We start from the raw sequence: 15,297 nt of genomic DNA, 5'->3' as shown, positions 1-15,297 counted from the left end.
ATTTGCACATCCCACAGTCAGGACTTTTCTTCTTGAAGCGGGCAGCAATAAAATCATTGGCTGAAAAAAAACTGTATTTCAACTGAGTTTGGGAATTTAAACTTATACATGTTGAGAACTTAAAGGTTTTTATGCATTTATTTTAACTATTTTCTCATATATTTATTTTTCTTTTACTTTAAAAAAACTTTATATACAAACAGGATGAGGAGTGATTTTCCTCTCACTTCACAGCAGTGTAAATCAGGAGTAATTTCAACAAAGTCTCTATAGTTATACAAGTATAACACTGAGTTAAATGAGAGGAGTAATTAGGCACTTTATAAATACTTAGATATACAGAGAGAGATAAATGGAGGGAGGAAAAACAGTTTATAAGTGTCTCTGGTCACAGTAAAACCTAGAAAAAATAATTACCAGGACTAATAAAAAATTTCCATCAAATACATTTTTATGGAAAATTGGGTCTTCAACAAATATTCTGTGTGTGAAAAATATCTGTTTTGTTTGTTACATACTCATTTTTCATTAAAACATAAAGATCTAATTTTCCCCAAAATGTTGCTCTTCATGTATTTTGATTCTAATATCCTGTCACAGTGTCTTACACAAGGTGCAGTTTGGGTGCTCCCTATGTCATGTCTTATCTATGGTCCAGCTGTGCTAAGCCTCCTAAAATGCACCACCTGTCCTTATCAGGAAGAAGGAACACAGTGCAACATGGGACACCTCTGACCAGACTGCTTCAAGTAGAGGTAAGGGGAGTTTGAGCCACGTAAGCTGTAGCTCATGTGAGATACCTCATCAATGTTTCTCAATAGAGATATTTTGATTTTTTTATATTTGCTGAAAACTCAATTTTTTCCATGGATAAAAAAGAATTTTCCAGTAAAATCTATTAACTACTAAGATCTAAGTCCTAACCAGTAGCTGAAATACCAAACCTTAAAAACAAACGAGACAAATTGGTGTTTTCAACTTCACAGTAAGACCACAGGGGACCTGATTGAGACTAACATTTTTAGACACTGATTGCTAAAGTTAGGCACCAGTCTTAAAGCAGTCTAAATTTCAATGGCCAATCCCTTACAGTTCCTATTGATTTGAGCAGTATTTTCAGATTCTCAGCACCTTTTATCATCAGATTGGTTTTTTTTAGATGCTTAACTTTAGGCACCCAAGTTTAAGGGAAAATGGCTCTAAATTCTCAGTTTAGAATTACATAGAGAAAACAAATATTCCATGACTAAGGATGTGGTTATGTTGGAATGAGTAGCTGTGAATACCACAATAACAATCTCAGGAGAAACTGCAGAAAATGTGGTAAAAAGTATACTATAGTTGTTGAAGTGTAAAATTTCATTGGTGCGTAAGAAGAGCAACTGTGTCTCACAATTAAATCCATCATGAATAGCTTCAGGATGTAAACTAATCGGTTTTCTAACTCTGCCTTCAAATACTCATAGCTCTTTATGTGATACATTTTAGAATGTTACATGGCATCTGAAATATATATAAAAATAAATATCTACAGTATTTACAAAGCATGATACAATGCTTTCTTTTAAAAAGACTTGCAAAGATGCATGTTCTTAGCACATTATGAGGTAAGTAGGTTTCCATAAGATTGAGACGAAATTGAAGAGGCAGTCATTTTGGAGGAATCCCTTTGTCTAATTGTTGTGATCTATCACATGGTGTATAAAGACATTGGTATTCTCAAGTAGCCTTTAATGTATGGGCCCAAATTCATCCTTGATGTAACTCCATGGATGTCAGCTTAGTAGCCACAGGGGTATATCTGGACCACTCTGTATTCTCAGTTGTCCCAGTATCTTCCACAGAAACTTTCTCTGATTCATCTAAACTTGTAGTTATGTTCATCCCTGGTATGTGCAGGTGCAGTTCCACTGACTTCAATGGGCTGTATATGGCCGTGGCACCTGTAAAATATAATATATATTTTAAGGTTATTTTATGGCTCGTGAAGGTTATTTTAAGGTTATTTTATGGCTCTTGGTTCACCAAGAGGCTGGGGTCCTATTTGGACAGAACACAGCTAATGAAAACTTTAGTAACATGACCGCCTAAAACTGCTTCTATCAATGTTTTAGGCAACCTCTTCCCAAAGTCTATGGGAAAGTCTGATTCATAAAATGTTCTTGCATTAATGATAAATATTACAGGTATTGGCTATTGATTGGGAATCCTAAATTCATCTTTAAAAGTATCATATTCTGTCTGGGAACATATGATGCTCAGATGTCTTGATTAAACAAGGGTAAAATAGAATTTCTCAAGCCAGCTACTCTCTCAGGTCTAAGTGCCAAACCCTGCTTATTTAATATTCAGCTGAAAAGTTGGCTTGTTCCTTAACAAGATTTGATAATGTGCTCAAAACACTACTAATTCTTAGGAATTGCATGCAGATCAGGGATAGGCAAAGGAGGTGAGAATAATGAAAATAATGAATGTAGTCAGGAGCAGTGTTTCCAGCAACGGAGGTTGACTGGCTTACTAGTCTGGTCCCCAGCCAGGATATCTTCTCATTGAAGTCAACCTCTGAACAGAGAATTTTTTGTGTGAGAAGATGGGAAAAACAAATTAAACAAACTTTGTCAAGTGAAACAAATACATTATTCTATATCAACATTGAACAAAATGTTCAAATAGAATAAAAGATTTTTCTATCTAGAAGACCAGTTCTGAATCATTTCCACCCTTCTTGTTGATTAGTCCTACTTAGGTGTGGAAAATGTAAGGTAGACAGATATACAAAGGCTTTATCATGACTGTCTATGTTACATAGTGGTTGGGAGATGGCTAATGCTGATAGGCATACTGCATAGGTACATAATTAATTTAACTACACAAACTGTTGCCAATCCCAATTTGTTGCCTATCACTTACATTGCAACAGACTCTGATTATCTGCTATCAGTTAAGTGCATAAACTACTTCAGTACATAGCATCTCTCAGCTTCCCTGTTTACTTTGAAACTTAATTATTAACTGCATACTAACTGTAACAGTAATTGTCCACTTGGTTACCAACCACACTCTTCTTAACTGTACCAGAAATGTTGAAAGGAAAGCAGACATCTAAGGGCTGCTTTTAGAAACTTTGAGAATGACAACAGCTAGTCAGTTTCATGATTGATTTTGCTATCAAGGCTTCTAATAGCTGCCCTACAGTGACTAATACAGGCTCTGAAAATGAAGGGATCTAGTCAGTTTCAGGGCTGATAATATTACAGGAATGACAGAAACAGACTAGCTCCTTCATTTTCATGGCCTCTATTAGTGCCCCCAAATTAACTGCTAGAAACCGTAAAAATGAAGCACAAGTGGAGCCACAACAACAACAATGTTATGTACTTAACAAGTATTGCTTGCTTATATTTGGCTTGGATAAGTGGATACTCTGGGTAAGCACATAGCCTCTTTATGGTCCCAAGATTATTCAGTTAAACAGAGCAAACTATACATAGCTCACCCTGACCTGTGCCTGCAACTATACCCATTTTCAATGCTGCTGCAGCTTAGTTTTATTGTTAAATATGGGATCATCTTTACTCCTCCATTCCTGGAGGATATCTGCTATAGTAAATAACACAAAATGGAATTAAGCTAATGTATGGGTCCAGCCTTCTAGAAGAATTTTAGATACTAGCTCTAATAGTTTAGAGGCATATATGTGTGGGTAGGTACAAGAAGCAGATATTAATCTAGGGGTGTGTGAAGCTTTGGTTGCTGATTCGATTCAGAGGAGATTCAGCGTCCGAATCTTCAAATCTGAATAGAATCAGGAGACCAATTAATCTCTCCAAATTGAATCAGAAGCCTCCAAATTAATTTGGTAAGATTTGATGATTCAGCCATAGACACAGCTTTATATGTTTTTTCTACATACCTCGAGGTACCAGGCATGGCTTGTGAACATTGAGATGGTGGGGCAGATGGGGCATCCCACGGAAGCATGGGGGGTTCCTCCATGTGCTTGGTGCTGGACCTAGAAGTGGACCAGAAGAACTTCAGGTCCACTTCTGTGTCTGCTGCTGAGTGCACAGGGGAGCCTCCCCACCTTCCCCCCCCAGCTCAGTGATTGGTGCCTCCTAGGTCTGGGGATGCACCTGGGGTCCCCCCATGGCTGATCACTGAGCCAGAGGGGCACAGGGGGGTCCCCCATGCACTGGGCAGCAGACCCTCCCCATGCTTCTGTGGGATGCTCTATTCTCCCCACCATCTCAGTGTTCACGAGCCGTGCCTGGTACCTCGAGGTACGTAGAAAAAACATATAAAGCTGTGTCTATGGTCGAATTACTGATTCTCCAAATCAGAATTGAATCTTCAGATTCAGATGAATTGAATCAGGACAGTGATCCAAATCAACGAATTGAATCACTGTCCCCCGAATTGGGCCGAATCCCATTCCGGATCAAATAGTGCCCACTTTGCACACCCCTATTAATCTGTATGTGTGATTCCCAACTGGAACGCTGCTTTTCTGCAGTGAAAAGGCCCTTTAGTGAACTAAACCAAAGTCACATGAGGCCTAGATATGGCCTTTGCTATAAAATTTATACTATAGTGTTCCAACACTATCAAGAAAGTGTAATGTTTGCTAATAGGATTATGATATTTGTGAAGCAAAAATCCCACCACACAGACTCTGGACTCTGTTACCCTAGGAGAGCTCTAATGGGATATAAAGGGAAGAGGAACATCAAACAGTAAATTATACAGCTGTTTCCACTAACTGAAGGAATTGGGGGGAATGCAATACTAATCCAGCATGTGCCATTCTGATAATCTCCAGAGTTGGGAAATAGAAATTATTTTTTACTTTCCATTTTTAAAAAAAAGAGCTTAGTTAACATATCTCTTCTTAAAAAGTCATCTCTATCTTGGCATATTTAGAGAATCAGATACAAGTTGAATATATGCGTATTGCAAAAACATTCCAATTTTACACATTTCATGATACCTGTTGTTTATTTGGAAACCAAAGCAAGTAGGGACCCAATATACATAGTAAAGCAAAAAATTAATACTCTCTCCCCACATATCTGAGACATGTTGAAAGCAAAGTAAATTATGTTTCTAAAGGGTTTTGGGGGTTTTTTTTAAGTTGTAATTTAATTTATAAAACAGCTTATGTAACAATTTTGCTTACTGCTAGTTTGCAATCCTAAACTCCTTTTTGCCCTGTAGCCTTCTGGACACGGGTAAAAAGACTGTTAGAGGCATGACTCAATTTTAATTTACAAAGGCATTAAAAGACATCAGGATAAGTATACTACCAGTGGTGAATAGGTCCAGTACCATTTGCTGGAATTGTGTTTATATTAGTCAGTACAACGTGTTCTGAAAGTTTTGAAATGTTATCAAAATTGCTAATCTGCGTGGTCAAGGATTTTCGGCTTTCTGTGCTTGCACGCCCTCTGGTGAGACGCTCATCCTGGTGATGATGAATGCCACAGAAGCAACAAGAAAATGCTGCTTTAAATTCTTCTCTAAATTTCCCTGTTGATTAAAAAAGCAGGCATGAAAACATTATCCAAATACATTGTGCTTTTATCTATCTTCCATGAACATGGAAGATGAGTGGTTAATTAGTGCAAAAACATATCCAAAACAGTCAAGTACTCTTTTTATATCATGGGGAAAAAAAGCAGTTTAACAAGTTTAGGAAACAGCTGCAAAATTACACTTTTTATCAGGTTTTATACTAAGCGCAGCATAAATCCTATTATTTTTATGCTGCAGAGTAGAACAGTTCCTGTCGCTCTCTCCTAGGTGGTTTGTTGGATAACTGACAAACAATTAATTTATTTAAGTGAAATGTTATGTCTTGAAATGTTTGTATTATTATCTGACATGTGAAATGGGAGAACATAAGTAACTTATATTTTATCCTGAACAATTTATAAAGAAAATGGGAATTTAAAATATCAGAAGCACATGAACTTCAATATATTAAATCAAATGTTCTAAAAATCTTTTTTTATGTTCCTTAAAAATCTTATATCCTATTAAAATTGTTGCAGCAATGCTTTATGGAAGGAAAGATATAGAAATAAAGGAGCAGGGTTGGGGGAGAAAAATCAGTATATCTGGCATTTAGACAAGTTATTCAGGGCCAGATTTTGATCTCACACTAGTTTCATGGCAATATAAATTCCTGCATTTCAGTTGAGACTTGATTTACAGTGATGAAACTGAAACAAAAACACAGAACTATATGGAGCTCATGATTATGAAGTCCAGTCCCTTACTAAAGCAGACAACCATGTTAAATAAACCAAAACTAAAACTACATAACTGTCATAAACTAAAATTACACACTAGTAAATTTGGAGCTTTATCATTTTATGAAGGGAATCATTATATTTGTGTGATCATACCCTCAATTTATTCATCTCTCAGTTTCATCATCAGTAAAAAGAGGATACCTAAAATGTACATCCCAAACAGGTTGCATAATGAATATTTGGGGAACCCAGAAACCAAAGTGATGTTACAATATAACTAAATGCCTAGATAAAGAGATCTGAGCCACTTCTTATGGTGATGATTAGAATCTGGTGAACCCATTCGGATAAAGTAAGGAAGCCCTAGATTTAACGTAAGGTCTTAATTTAACTTCAGAATGCATTCAAAATAATATGGTTAACTTTTTCTTTTAATATTTTTAGATATAGTTTTGCCTTTTTTAATATGGCTTTCAGACTAATACATTTCAGCTGAAAGAAGAAACAAATGTTTGTAAATAAGAGTTTGCCCACTTCTAAATGCTCTTTATTTCATAGCATAAAAAAAGTTTCTAAGCCAGTTTTGCAGACATTGACATGTTGATGAACACCCAAAAGTTTACTTAAGGTCTATCTGAACCACACTTCTGAATTTTGTTCACTTGGGGCACTTGCATATGTGATGGTGGGGCCATGTACACATGATAAAAAGTAATGAGAAATCATCATCTATCTAACATAATGACACCACAGTGTGCATATGTCTACTTTTTCATGTTAAAATTTGAGTATGGCAACTTAGGTCACCTCAGATGTATTTTAGTTTCATCAGGGCTAATTGTCCTATTGTGGATTAAAAAAAAATTGTGCACATGTACATGTGTAGTGGCCAGAGAAGGTGGCAGGGATGGTACACAGGGCACTAGAAACCCAGGCAGGCTCTTGGAAGCTTGGGTTAGCAGGCTTCCAGTGTCCCATGCACCAATCTTGGCACCTTCTCCAGTCGCCAGCATCCCCAGCCACCCTCCTACCACTTTCCTGCACTGCCCCAGGAGCAAGACAGCCCATTCCTGGGTGGTTCCAGGCAGCAGGAAGGTGGTGGAGCCAGTGCACAGGGCACTGAAAGCCCGCCAAGCCTGAGCTTCCCCAAGCACACCTGGAATTCCAGTGCCCCTTGCACCATTGGATTGGGCTGGGTGCTGCCTGCGAGCTGGGGCAGCACCCACCCAGCTAGCATCTTGCCCAGGTGGCCCTGGGGGACACCACAACCATAGAGGGAAGCACCAGGCCCCTCCACAGCCCCAGGGTTGCACAACCCATCAGCAGCTCATGTGCAGGCAGGCTCCATCGGGGGGGGGGAAAAGAAGTGGGGGGCCCCTGGACCTTCCCTCCATGGCACCGGTGACCCCCAGGGCTGCCCAGGCAGGCCGCTAGTGGGTGGATGCCACCTGAGGGGTGCCATCACTGTGAAGGGAAGGACCGGGGGCCCCTGAGCCCAGGGGCTGCTGGCAGCTGCCTCCACCCCGGCTGCGCAGGAGGCAGGCAGACCATAAAAAAAAAAAAAAAAAAAAAAAAAAAAAGGATCAGGCCCCTCACTGCTTTTTTGTCTCCTGGTTAGAGCTGCCCATGATGGAGGCGGGGAGGGGGCAGCGTGAGCTTACAGCAGGCCGTCACTGCTCTGACACAGTGATGGAAGCCCCTAAATTGAAATGGTGGGTCACAATTAACAACCCACAAATTAAAAATCCACCATTTAAGTTTAGGGGAACTAAACCCCCCTCACGTGTACAAGTACCCTTGATCCATAGCATACATATTTGTTATTAGCAACAATCTCATATTAATAATAAAGTCAGGTAATAAAAGAGAGACTGGTAAATATGGCATTTAGGAATGCTCATTGAAATTCCTTACTTTTTCAAAACCTTTAAAAAAATATTTATTGTTTTCTATCCCTTCTAAAAAGCCATATATTGCACTGAGATTCCTGCCAGTTGAGGCCTAAGAAGAAATAACTAAATTAAACAGAAATTTTCTTCATGTACTCAGGGCTTCCCAATACTTCTGACCCTTCCTTATGGTCAGATTCTGCCACTCCTACTCAAATATTTGTTCCCCTAAAGTGAATGAGGATACTTAAAGCCCACAGAATACTTGAAAGTGGTACTGAAATCATGATTTAGACCTAAGGCCCTATGGTAAGTTGTGCTGTTCTTAATTACCAGGTTAGATTTCTACCATATTTTTACCACTTGCTATACTTAAACTAAACCTTAACCTTAAAACCTAGCATCAGCTAGAAACTTACCACTGAGAAAATTATAAATAATAGGGTTTGCTGCACTGTTTGCATAAACGAGCCAGTGTGAGAATGTAAACCAGGCATACACCGTCTCTCTGTCATCAGCATGGTTAAACATGCCAAAAACCCTGCAGAATAAAGGAGAAAAAAAAAGAAAAAATCTGAGAGGTGAGGCATAAGTTTCTGAATATAAATCATTTCAAACTTTATTTGAATGCCATTTCAAAGACTCATTTGCCAGAAATCCCTGGATCGACACAGCCAGCTTTCTCTAGAAAATGCAAAAACTCTACCCAAAACCAGTCTGTAGGTTATAGGATCTTTGTCCAGCTTCTGGTCAAGGAAGTTTGTTAGAATTATGCCAGCTGAATAGCTCTGTCAGCTCAGAATAGCCAGACTTGAGTGACCCTGGAAAACATCCCATTTCTTCTCCACAGCCTGCCCTTTTGTAGAAGGGCACCACATTTAATCATTGTGGATTATGCAAAAAATGTTCATGCTGATTGTGGGTGATACTTTCCTCCCAAACACTGCACCCTGACAATATGAACAATTATAAATTTAGAAATGGTACCTGGCATTCAACATTTAACAGAAAACTATATGTGTTCCAGATAATTCAGTCTGTTTTAATATAAACCTCCCAAGCAATGACAAAATTATGGTCATGTCCTTCTCAATCAGAGTCACTATAGGATAGTGAACAATGCCATCCCTCCTTAGTTTCCCCAATTTCTTCCTTTTGTTTCTATTGGGAGTTGTGCATACACATAAGTGTAAACACAAAATTATGTGTATGGCTAGAACACGTCCATGTTTTATGGCTATTCTGGTTGATAAACATGACAAAACTCTTGATTCTTTATATTGTTCCTTGAGTTGCCTATTACTTTACTGGCTCACTGATTACTCTTATTTTAATTAAATAAGCATAAAAAGACCTGATTCATTGACTGTTAAATTCATTCTGGGCATCCTTTTCAATATTGGAGGCATTGAAAATCTGTATATGTTTTGCTTCTGATTAACAATAAAGGTTTGTGTGCTACCTGTTTTGGGGAAAATCTATAGCCTTGCAAATAAACTAGTTGTTTAATATGTGAAACACCAGACCAAAATTTTGGGGCCTATTTCTGCTTCTCATACATATAGCAAATGATATCCAGTGTGATCAAAAGTAGCAATCCCCCCCTCCCCCCTCAACACACACACTTTGTCTCCAGTTCTAAATTGTTCCTTAATAAAAACCAAAATATTCGAGCCATTTCTTTGCAGGAAGCAAAAATATAATTTAAAAGGGAGTTTTTATTTTAGGATACTTTTTCCAAAATTAAATTTTAAGATCCCACTGCAGAGCCCTCATGCCAAGGTATGTGGAGACAGGGGAGCAAACAGACCTGGACTGCCTGCTCCCCCATCTCCACATGCTGCTCCACAGCTGGCTGGGGTGCAGGGTGCCTTAATGCAGGGGCTGGTTGCTGGCTAGCTTCACACTGAAGCACCCTGTGCCCTGGCCAACTCCCAGCAGCACACAAGGACCCAGGAGGACCTGGGTATGGGTAGTGTGCCCACAGTGAGACAATATGTCCCACAGCAAAGTGCATGTGCACAGGTGTGCACTGCGACACAAAGTAGTGACACAGATTTGTGTAGCTATTATTTGTGCCCCTATAAGTGCACACCCCTGTTCATCCAGATGTGGCCACAGAGTGCAAAAGTGTGTTTTTGTCCCAAAAGTTCACAATCTAAATGGTCAAGGTGTTGGAGGGAAAACTGAGATCTGATAATCATAGAATTATAGAAAGTTAGGATTGGAAGGGACCTCAGGAGGTCATCTAGTCCAACCTTTTGCTCAAAGCAGAGCCATCCCCAACTAGATCATCCCAGCCAAAGCCTTGTCCAGCTGTGTCTTAAAAATCTCCAAGGATGGAGATTCCACCACCTCTCTAGGTAACCTGTTCCAGTGTTTCACTACCTTCCTAGTGAGAAAATTCTTCCTAATATCTAACCTAAACTTCCCTTGCTGCAGCTTGAGACCATTGCTCCTTGTTCTGTCATCTGCCATTACTCAGAACAGTCTAGCTCCATCCTCTTTTGAATTCCTCTTCAGGTTTTTATTAAATTTCTTCTCAGTCTTCTCTTCCCTAGACTGAATAAACCCAGTTCCCTCAGCCTCTCCTCATAAGTCATGTCTCCCAGCACCCTCACCATATTTGTTACCCTCCACTGGACTCTCTCCAATTTGTCCACATCCTTTCTGTAGTGGGGAGGCCCAAAACTGAACACAATACTCCAGATGGGTCCTCACCAGTGCTAAGTAGAGGGGAATAATCACTTCCCTGGACCTACTGGCAAGACACCTAACAATGCAGGCCAGTATGCCATTAGCCTTCTTGGCAACAAGTGCACACTGTTGGCTCACATTCAGTTTATTGTCCACTGTAAAACCTATGTCTTTTTTGCAGAGCTGCTGCCCAGCCAGTCAGTCAGTCAGTAAGCCCCCAGTCTGCACTGGTGCATGGGATTGTTCTAACCTAAGTGTAGGACTTTGCACTTGTCCTTGTTGAACTTCATGGGATTTCTTTTGGCCCAGTCCTCCAATTCGTCTAGGCCACTCGAATCTTAGTCCTACCCTCCAGTGCAGCTACTGCTCCCCACAGCTTGGTGTCATCTGCAAACTTCCTGAAGGTGCACTCTATGCCATCTTCCAGGTTGTTGATGAAGATGTTGAACAAAACTTGCCCCAGGACTGACCCCTGGGCCACTCCACTTGATACTGGTTGCCAATCAGGCATCGAGCCATTGATTATTACTCACTGAGCCTGATGATCCAGACAGTTTCTATCTACCATTCATCCAATCTGTACTTCTTTAGCTTGCCTGTGAGAATGTTGTGGGAGACCATGTCAAAAGCCTTGCTAAAATCAAGGTACACCACATCCACTGGTCTCCCTGCATCCACAGAGACAGTCATCTCAACATAGAAGGCAATCAGGTTGGTCAGGCATGACTTGCCCCTGGTGAATCCATGCTGACTGTTCCTAATCACCATCTTCTCCAAGTGCTTTGAGATGGATTCCTTGAGGATATGTTTCATGATTTTTTCAGGGGCTGAGGTGAGGCTGACTGGTCTGTAGTTCCCTGGATCCTCCTTTTTCCCTTTCTTAAATATGGGCACTATGTTTGCCCTTTTCCAATCATCTGCGACCTCTCCTGATCACCATGAGTTTTCAAAGATGATGGCCAGTGGCTCTGCAGTCACATCATGCTAACTTCCTCAGCAGCCTCTGGTGCATCCCATCTGGCCCCATGGATTTGTACATGTCCAGCTTTTCTAAATAGTCCCTAACCTGTTGTTTCACCACTGGGGGCTACTCACCTCCTCTCCAAACTGTGCTGCCAGATGCAGTAGCTTGAGAGCTGACTTTGCCTATGAAGACTGAGGTGAAATAGACATTGAGTGCTTCAGCATTCTCTGCATCCTCTGTCACTAGGTTGTCTCCGCCATTCAGTAAGGAACCCACACTTCCCCTGATCCTCCTCTTGCTTCTGACATACTTGTAGAAACCCTTCTTGTTACTCTTCACATCCCTTGCTAGCTGCAACTCCAATTGTACTTTGGCCTTCCTGACTTCATCCCTGTATACTGGAGCAATGCTCTTATATTCTTCCCTAGTTATTTGTCCAAATTTCCACTTCTTATAATCTTCCTTTTTGTGATTTAGTTTACTAAAGAGTTCCCTGCTAAGCCAAGCTGGTCTTTTGCCAGTTTCTCTGTGCATCAGGATGGTTTGTTCCTGCACTCTCAGTAAGGCTTCTTTCAAGTACAGCCAGCTCTACTGGGCTCCTCTTCCCCTAAGACTGCCTTTTCAGGGGTCCTGGCCATGAGTTCCCTGAGCAAGTCATAGTCCACTTTCCTAAAGTCTAGGGTCCTTACTTTGCTGCTCTCCATCCTTCCTTTCCTCAGGGTCCTGAACTAAATCATCTTGTGGTCACTGCTTCCCAAGTTGCTGTCCACTACTACATTCCCCACCAATTCTTCCCTGTTTCTGAGTAGCAGGTCAAGAGCATGGCCCCTAGCTGGCTGCTCCAGCACTTGCACCAGGAAGTTGTCTCTGACACTGTAAAAACTTCCTGGATTGCCTGCACACTGCTGTATTACCCTCCCAGTGGATGTCAGGGTGATGGAAGTCCTGCAAGAGAACCGGGGCTTGTGACTTTCACTAGCTGCTTGAAGAAAGCCTCATCCACCACTTCCTCCTGGCCTGGTGGTCTATAGCAGACCCCCACCGTGACATCACCCTTGTTTTTTTTCCCTCTGACCTTAACCCAGAGACTCTCAAAAGGCCTATTCCAGTTTCATACTGGAGCTCTGAGCAATAATGTGGCTTTTTTACATAAAGTGTGACTCCTCCTCCTCTTTTCCCCTGCCTGTCCTTCCTGTATAGTTTGTACCAATCTATGACAGTTTTCCAGTCATGCAAGTTATCCAACCAAGTCTCTGTTATTCCAATCATGTAATAGTTCCATGGCTGTGCAACTAGTTTCCAGTCATGCAAGCTATCCAACCAAGTCTCTGTTATTCCAATCATGTAGTAGTTCCATGGCTGTCCAATTCTTCCTGCTTGTTTCCCAGGCTCCATGCATTTGTATACAGGCACCTAGTAATGATTCACCAAAGATCCCACAGCAAATCAGTGGCAGAGCTGGGACACAACCACGGGCTGTGTCACTTTTTTAGGGTGTGGGATTTTTTTACCCTTCGGATCTCCCAGGGATCCTTCCCATCCTCCCCCCTCTCTGCCCCCCCACCCCGCGCTGAAAAGTAACAGTTCAGGGATTGCCTGAAGGTGCAGTGTGTGGCACCGCAGATGTGTCTGCAATGCCACATACTGCACATCCACGCTCATCTGGACACAGCCCCTGAGTGCATTCACAAAAAGAAATGGGCATGGAAGTGGAGATAAATGAGGTAATTTGCATAAATAAAGGTCAATATGAATAATGGTTCTGCAGTCTTTCGCTCAAGTTCTGCCAGCTGATTGGTTAATTCAGATTCTTTCTTGCATTATGTGGGTGTCTGTCAGCTTGAATGAATCAAATTGTATCACAGAAAACTTCTTTTGGACAAAAAGTTTTCCTAAGGTATTAACTATTTCTGGATAAGTTTACCTTTTTAAGACATTGAGGATACTAATTGGTAGATAGCAAAGTGCAAAAACAAAGAGAACAACCATCAGCATACGTGCTGTTTTTCTCCTTGCTCGTATCTGTTTTATTTCAGCTGTCACAGCACTAATCCTTGACTTTGTTGATTGTCCCAGCCCCCGGGGCTGTGCTGAAAACTGTAGTGGCTTCCATTTTCTCTGAACTATTGAAGAAGTTCCTGGGATCTGAAAGAACAGAGAGTAAGTGGAAACTTCATTATGGATATTTGCTCTATTTGTTGCAGTGAAAAACAAACTCTGTAGGGAGTAGTTAAAAGAAAAGGGGGGGGGTATGCTGACATAAAGTTCTACACTACCATTTTTTCCCATAGATTGCAGTCATCAAACACTGCTCATTTAGGAGAATAAATAAATTTTAGAAGCTGTTAATAATCAATAGGGTTATTTTGGTATGCACATAAATACTGAAATATGCATACAAACCAGGTCATATAACTTTTCAAATATGCATAATATTTTCAACATGTTACCTAACTGCCCAGAAGGGATCTGAACACACTATTTTTGAAAGGTGTTGGGGGGGTGGGGAGAGGAGGGGGAAGGCAGGGGGGAGAGGGGGCAGGCAATGGGAAAATAGTCATTTTTTCCTGCATTGTGATTCTGGCCAAGGGGTTGAAGGACGAGTGATTTTCAAACTATGGCTGCATAAACACATTCCAGTGATGTGGGAGAATTCTCCTGGTAGAAAAATGTATCCCTAGATGCCTGAACAGACATTTGACTGCTGAGCCCCTGAAAAAGGGAGAGTTTTCAGTGCTGATGCTGCATAGCCCCTGGGTACATATCTCAGCATGCTCTGCAGGCTCCCTCCATCTTCCTGGAGACAGACTAGTAGAAGTGTACAGGGCAGCCCTGATTGACTGACCCAGATAGCTCAGGGTCAGCCCGTCTCTCCTTGCAGCTCAACATGGGGCATTCTGAAGAAGCCATATTCCGCTCCTTGCTCAGCTAGAGCAGTAAAGTCCAATGAGTGACAATTTCCCATAGGAGGGTAGGAAGCAAAGCACCCTGGAATGCTGGAAGACTGTGCTATAGTTTTGCTCAGAGGAGAACAAGTACAGACATTCATTCTCTCAGAAGAAACTTTCCAGGGAATGATTCAATCCTGATTGTTCCCAGGTTGTTTCTCTCCTGGAGAAACCATTTTTATTCTTGGAGAAAAATCCTGAACACCTGTATGTGTGAGATTTCTCCTGGAAGAGCAGCAGCTCTCCCAGGAGAAACTGAATGCCTATTTCTGGCCTATGCCTGTGCTTCAGAATGCAGGGAAGTGAATTCAAAACATTTATGTAAAGATAGTCATGGCTAAATGGGTTAATGCTGTTCCGCTATGCTCTTTAAAACTTACTAAACACAGCCATCTCTAAAGAAGTGCCTGTGAATTATTTCTCATGAAGAAAATCAGGTTAGTGCTAGAGAACGCAGCTAAAGGGAAGGATATGGTGAAAAGACAATATTTTAATTAAGGAGTAAAGCACAGAATGAAGGAATAGGTTATATAGTTAAAGATGTT

At 40.9% G+C, this 15,297-nt stretch overlaps 1 protein-coding gene across 3 annotated transcripts in view; it reads right to left on the bottom strand.

The window, feature by feature from the left end:
* Positions 1–1,730: 1,730 nt before the first annotated feature.
* The window catches only part of HCRTR2 (hypocretin receptor 2), a 67,782-nt gene continuing 54,215 nt past the window's right edge, over positions 1,731–15,297 (bottom strand). For 2 of the 3 annotated variants that reach the window (XM_006035464.1, XM_006035463.1), the window contains 4 exons: positions 13,729–13,949; positions 8,563–8,684; positions 5,326–5,526; positions 1,731–1,943 (listed from right to left, as the gene is read on the bottom strand). In XM_006035464.1, coding sequence (XP_006035526.1) covers positions 1,750–1,943; positions 5,326–5,526; positions 8,563–8,684; positions 13,729–13,949 — 738 coding nt within the window. In that variant the 3' untranslated portion in view covers positions 1,731–1,749. Of the gene's footprint in view, positions 1,944–5,303; positions 5,527–8,562; positions 8,685–13,728; positions 13,950–15,297 lie in introns of all 3 variants that reach the window. The other variant, XM_025191614.1, reaches the window with a different exon arrangement.

This window comes from Alligator sinensis, unplaced genomic scaffold (genome assembly GCF_000455745.1).
Source record: "Alligator sinensis unplaced genomic scaffold, ASM45574v1 scaffold867_1, whole genome shotgun sequence".
Taxonomy (NCBI): domain Eukaryota; kingdom Metazoa; phylum Chordata; order Crocodylia; family Alligatoridae; genus Alligator; species Alligator sinensis.
Note: the sequence above shows the minus strand (reverse complement) of the source record. Positions and strands in the feature narration are given on the sequence as shown.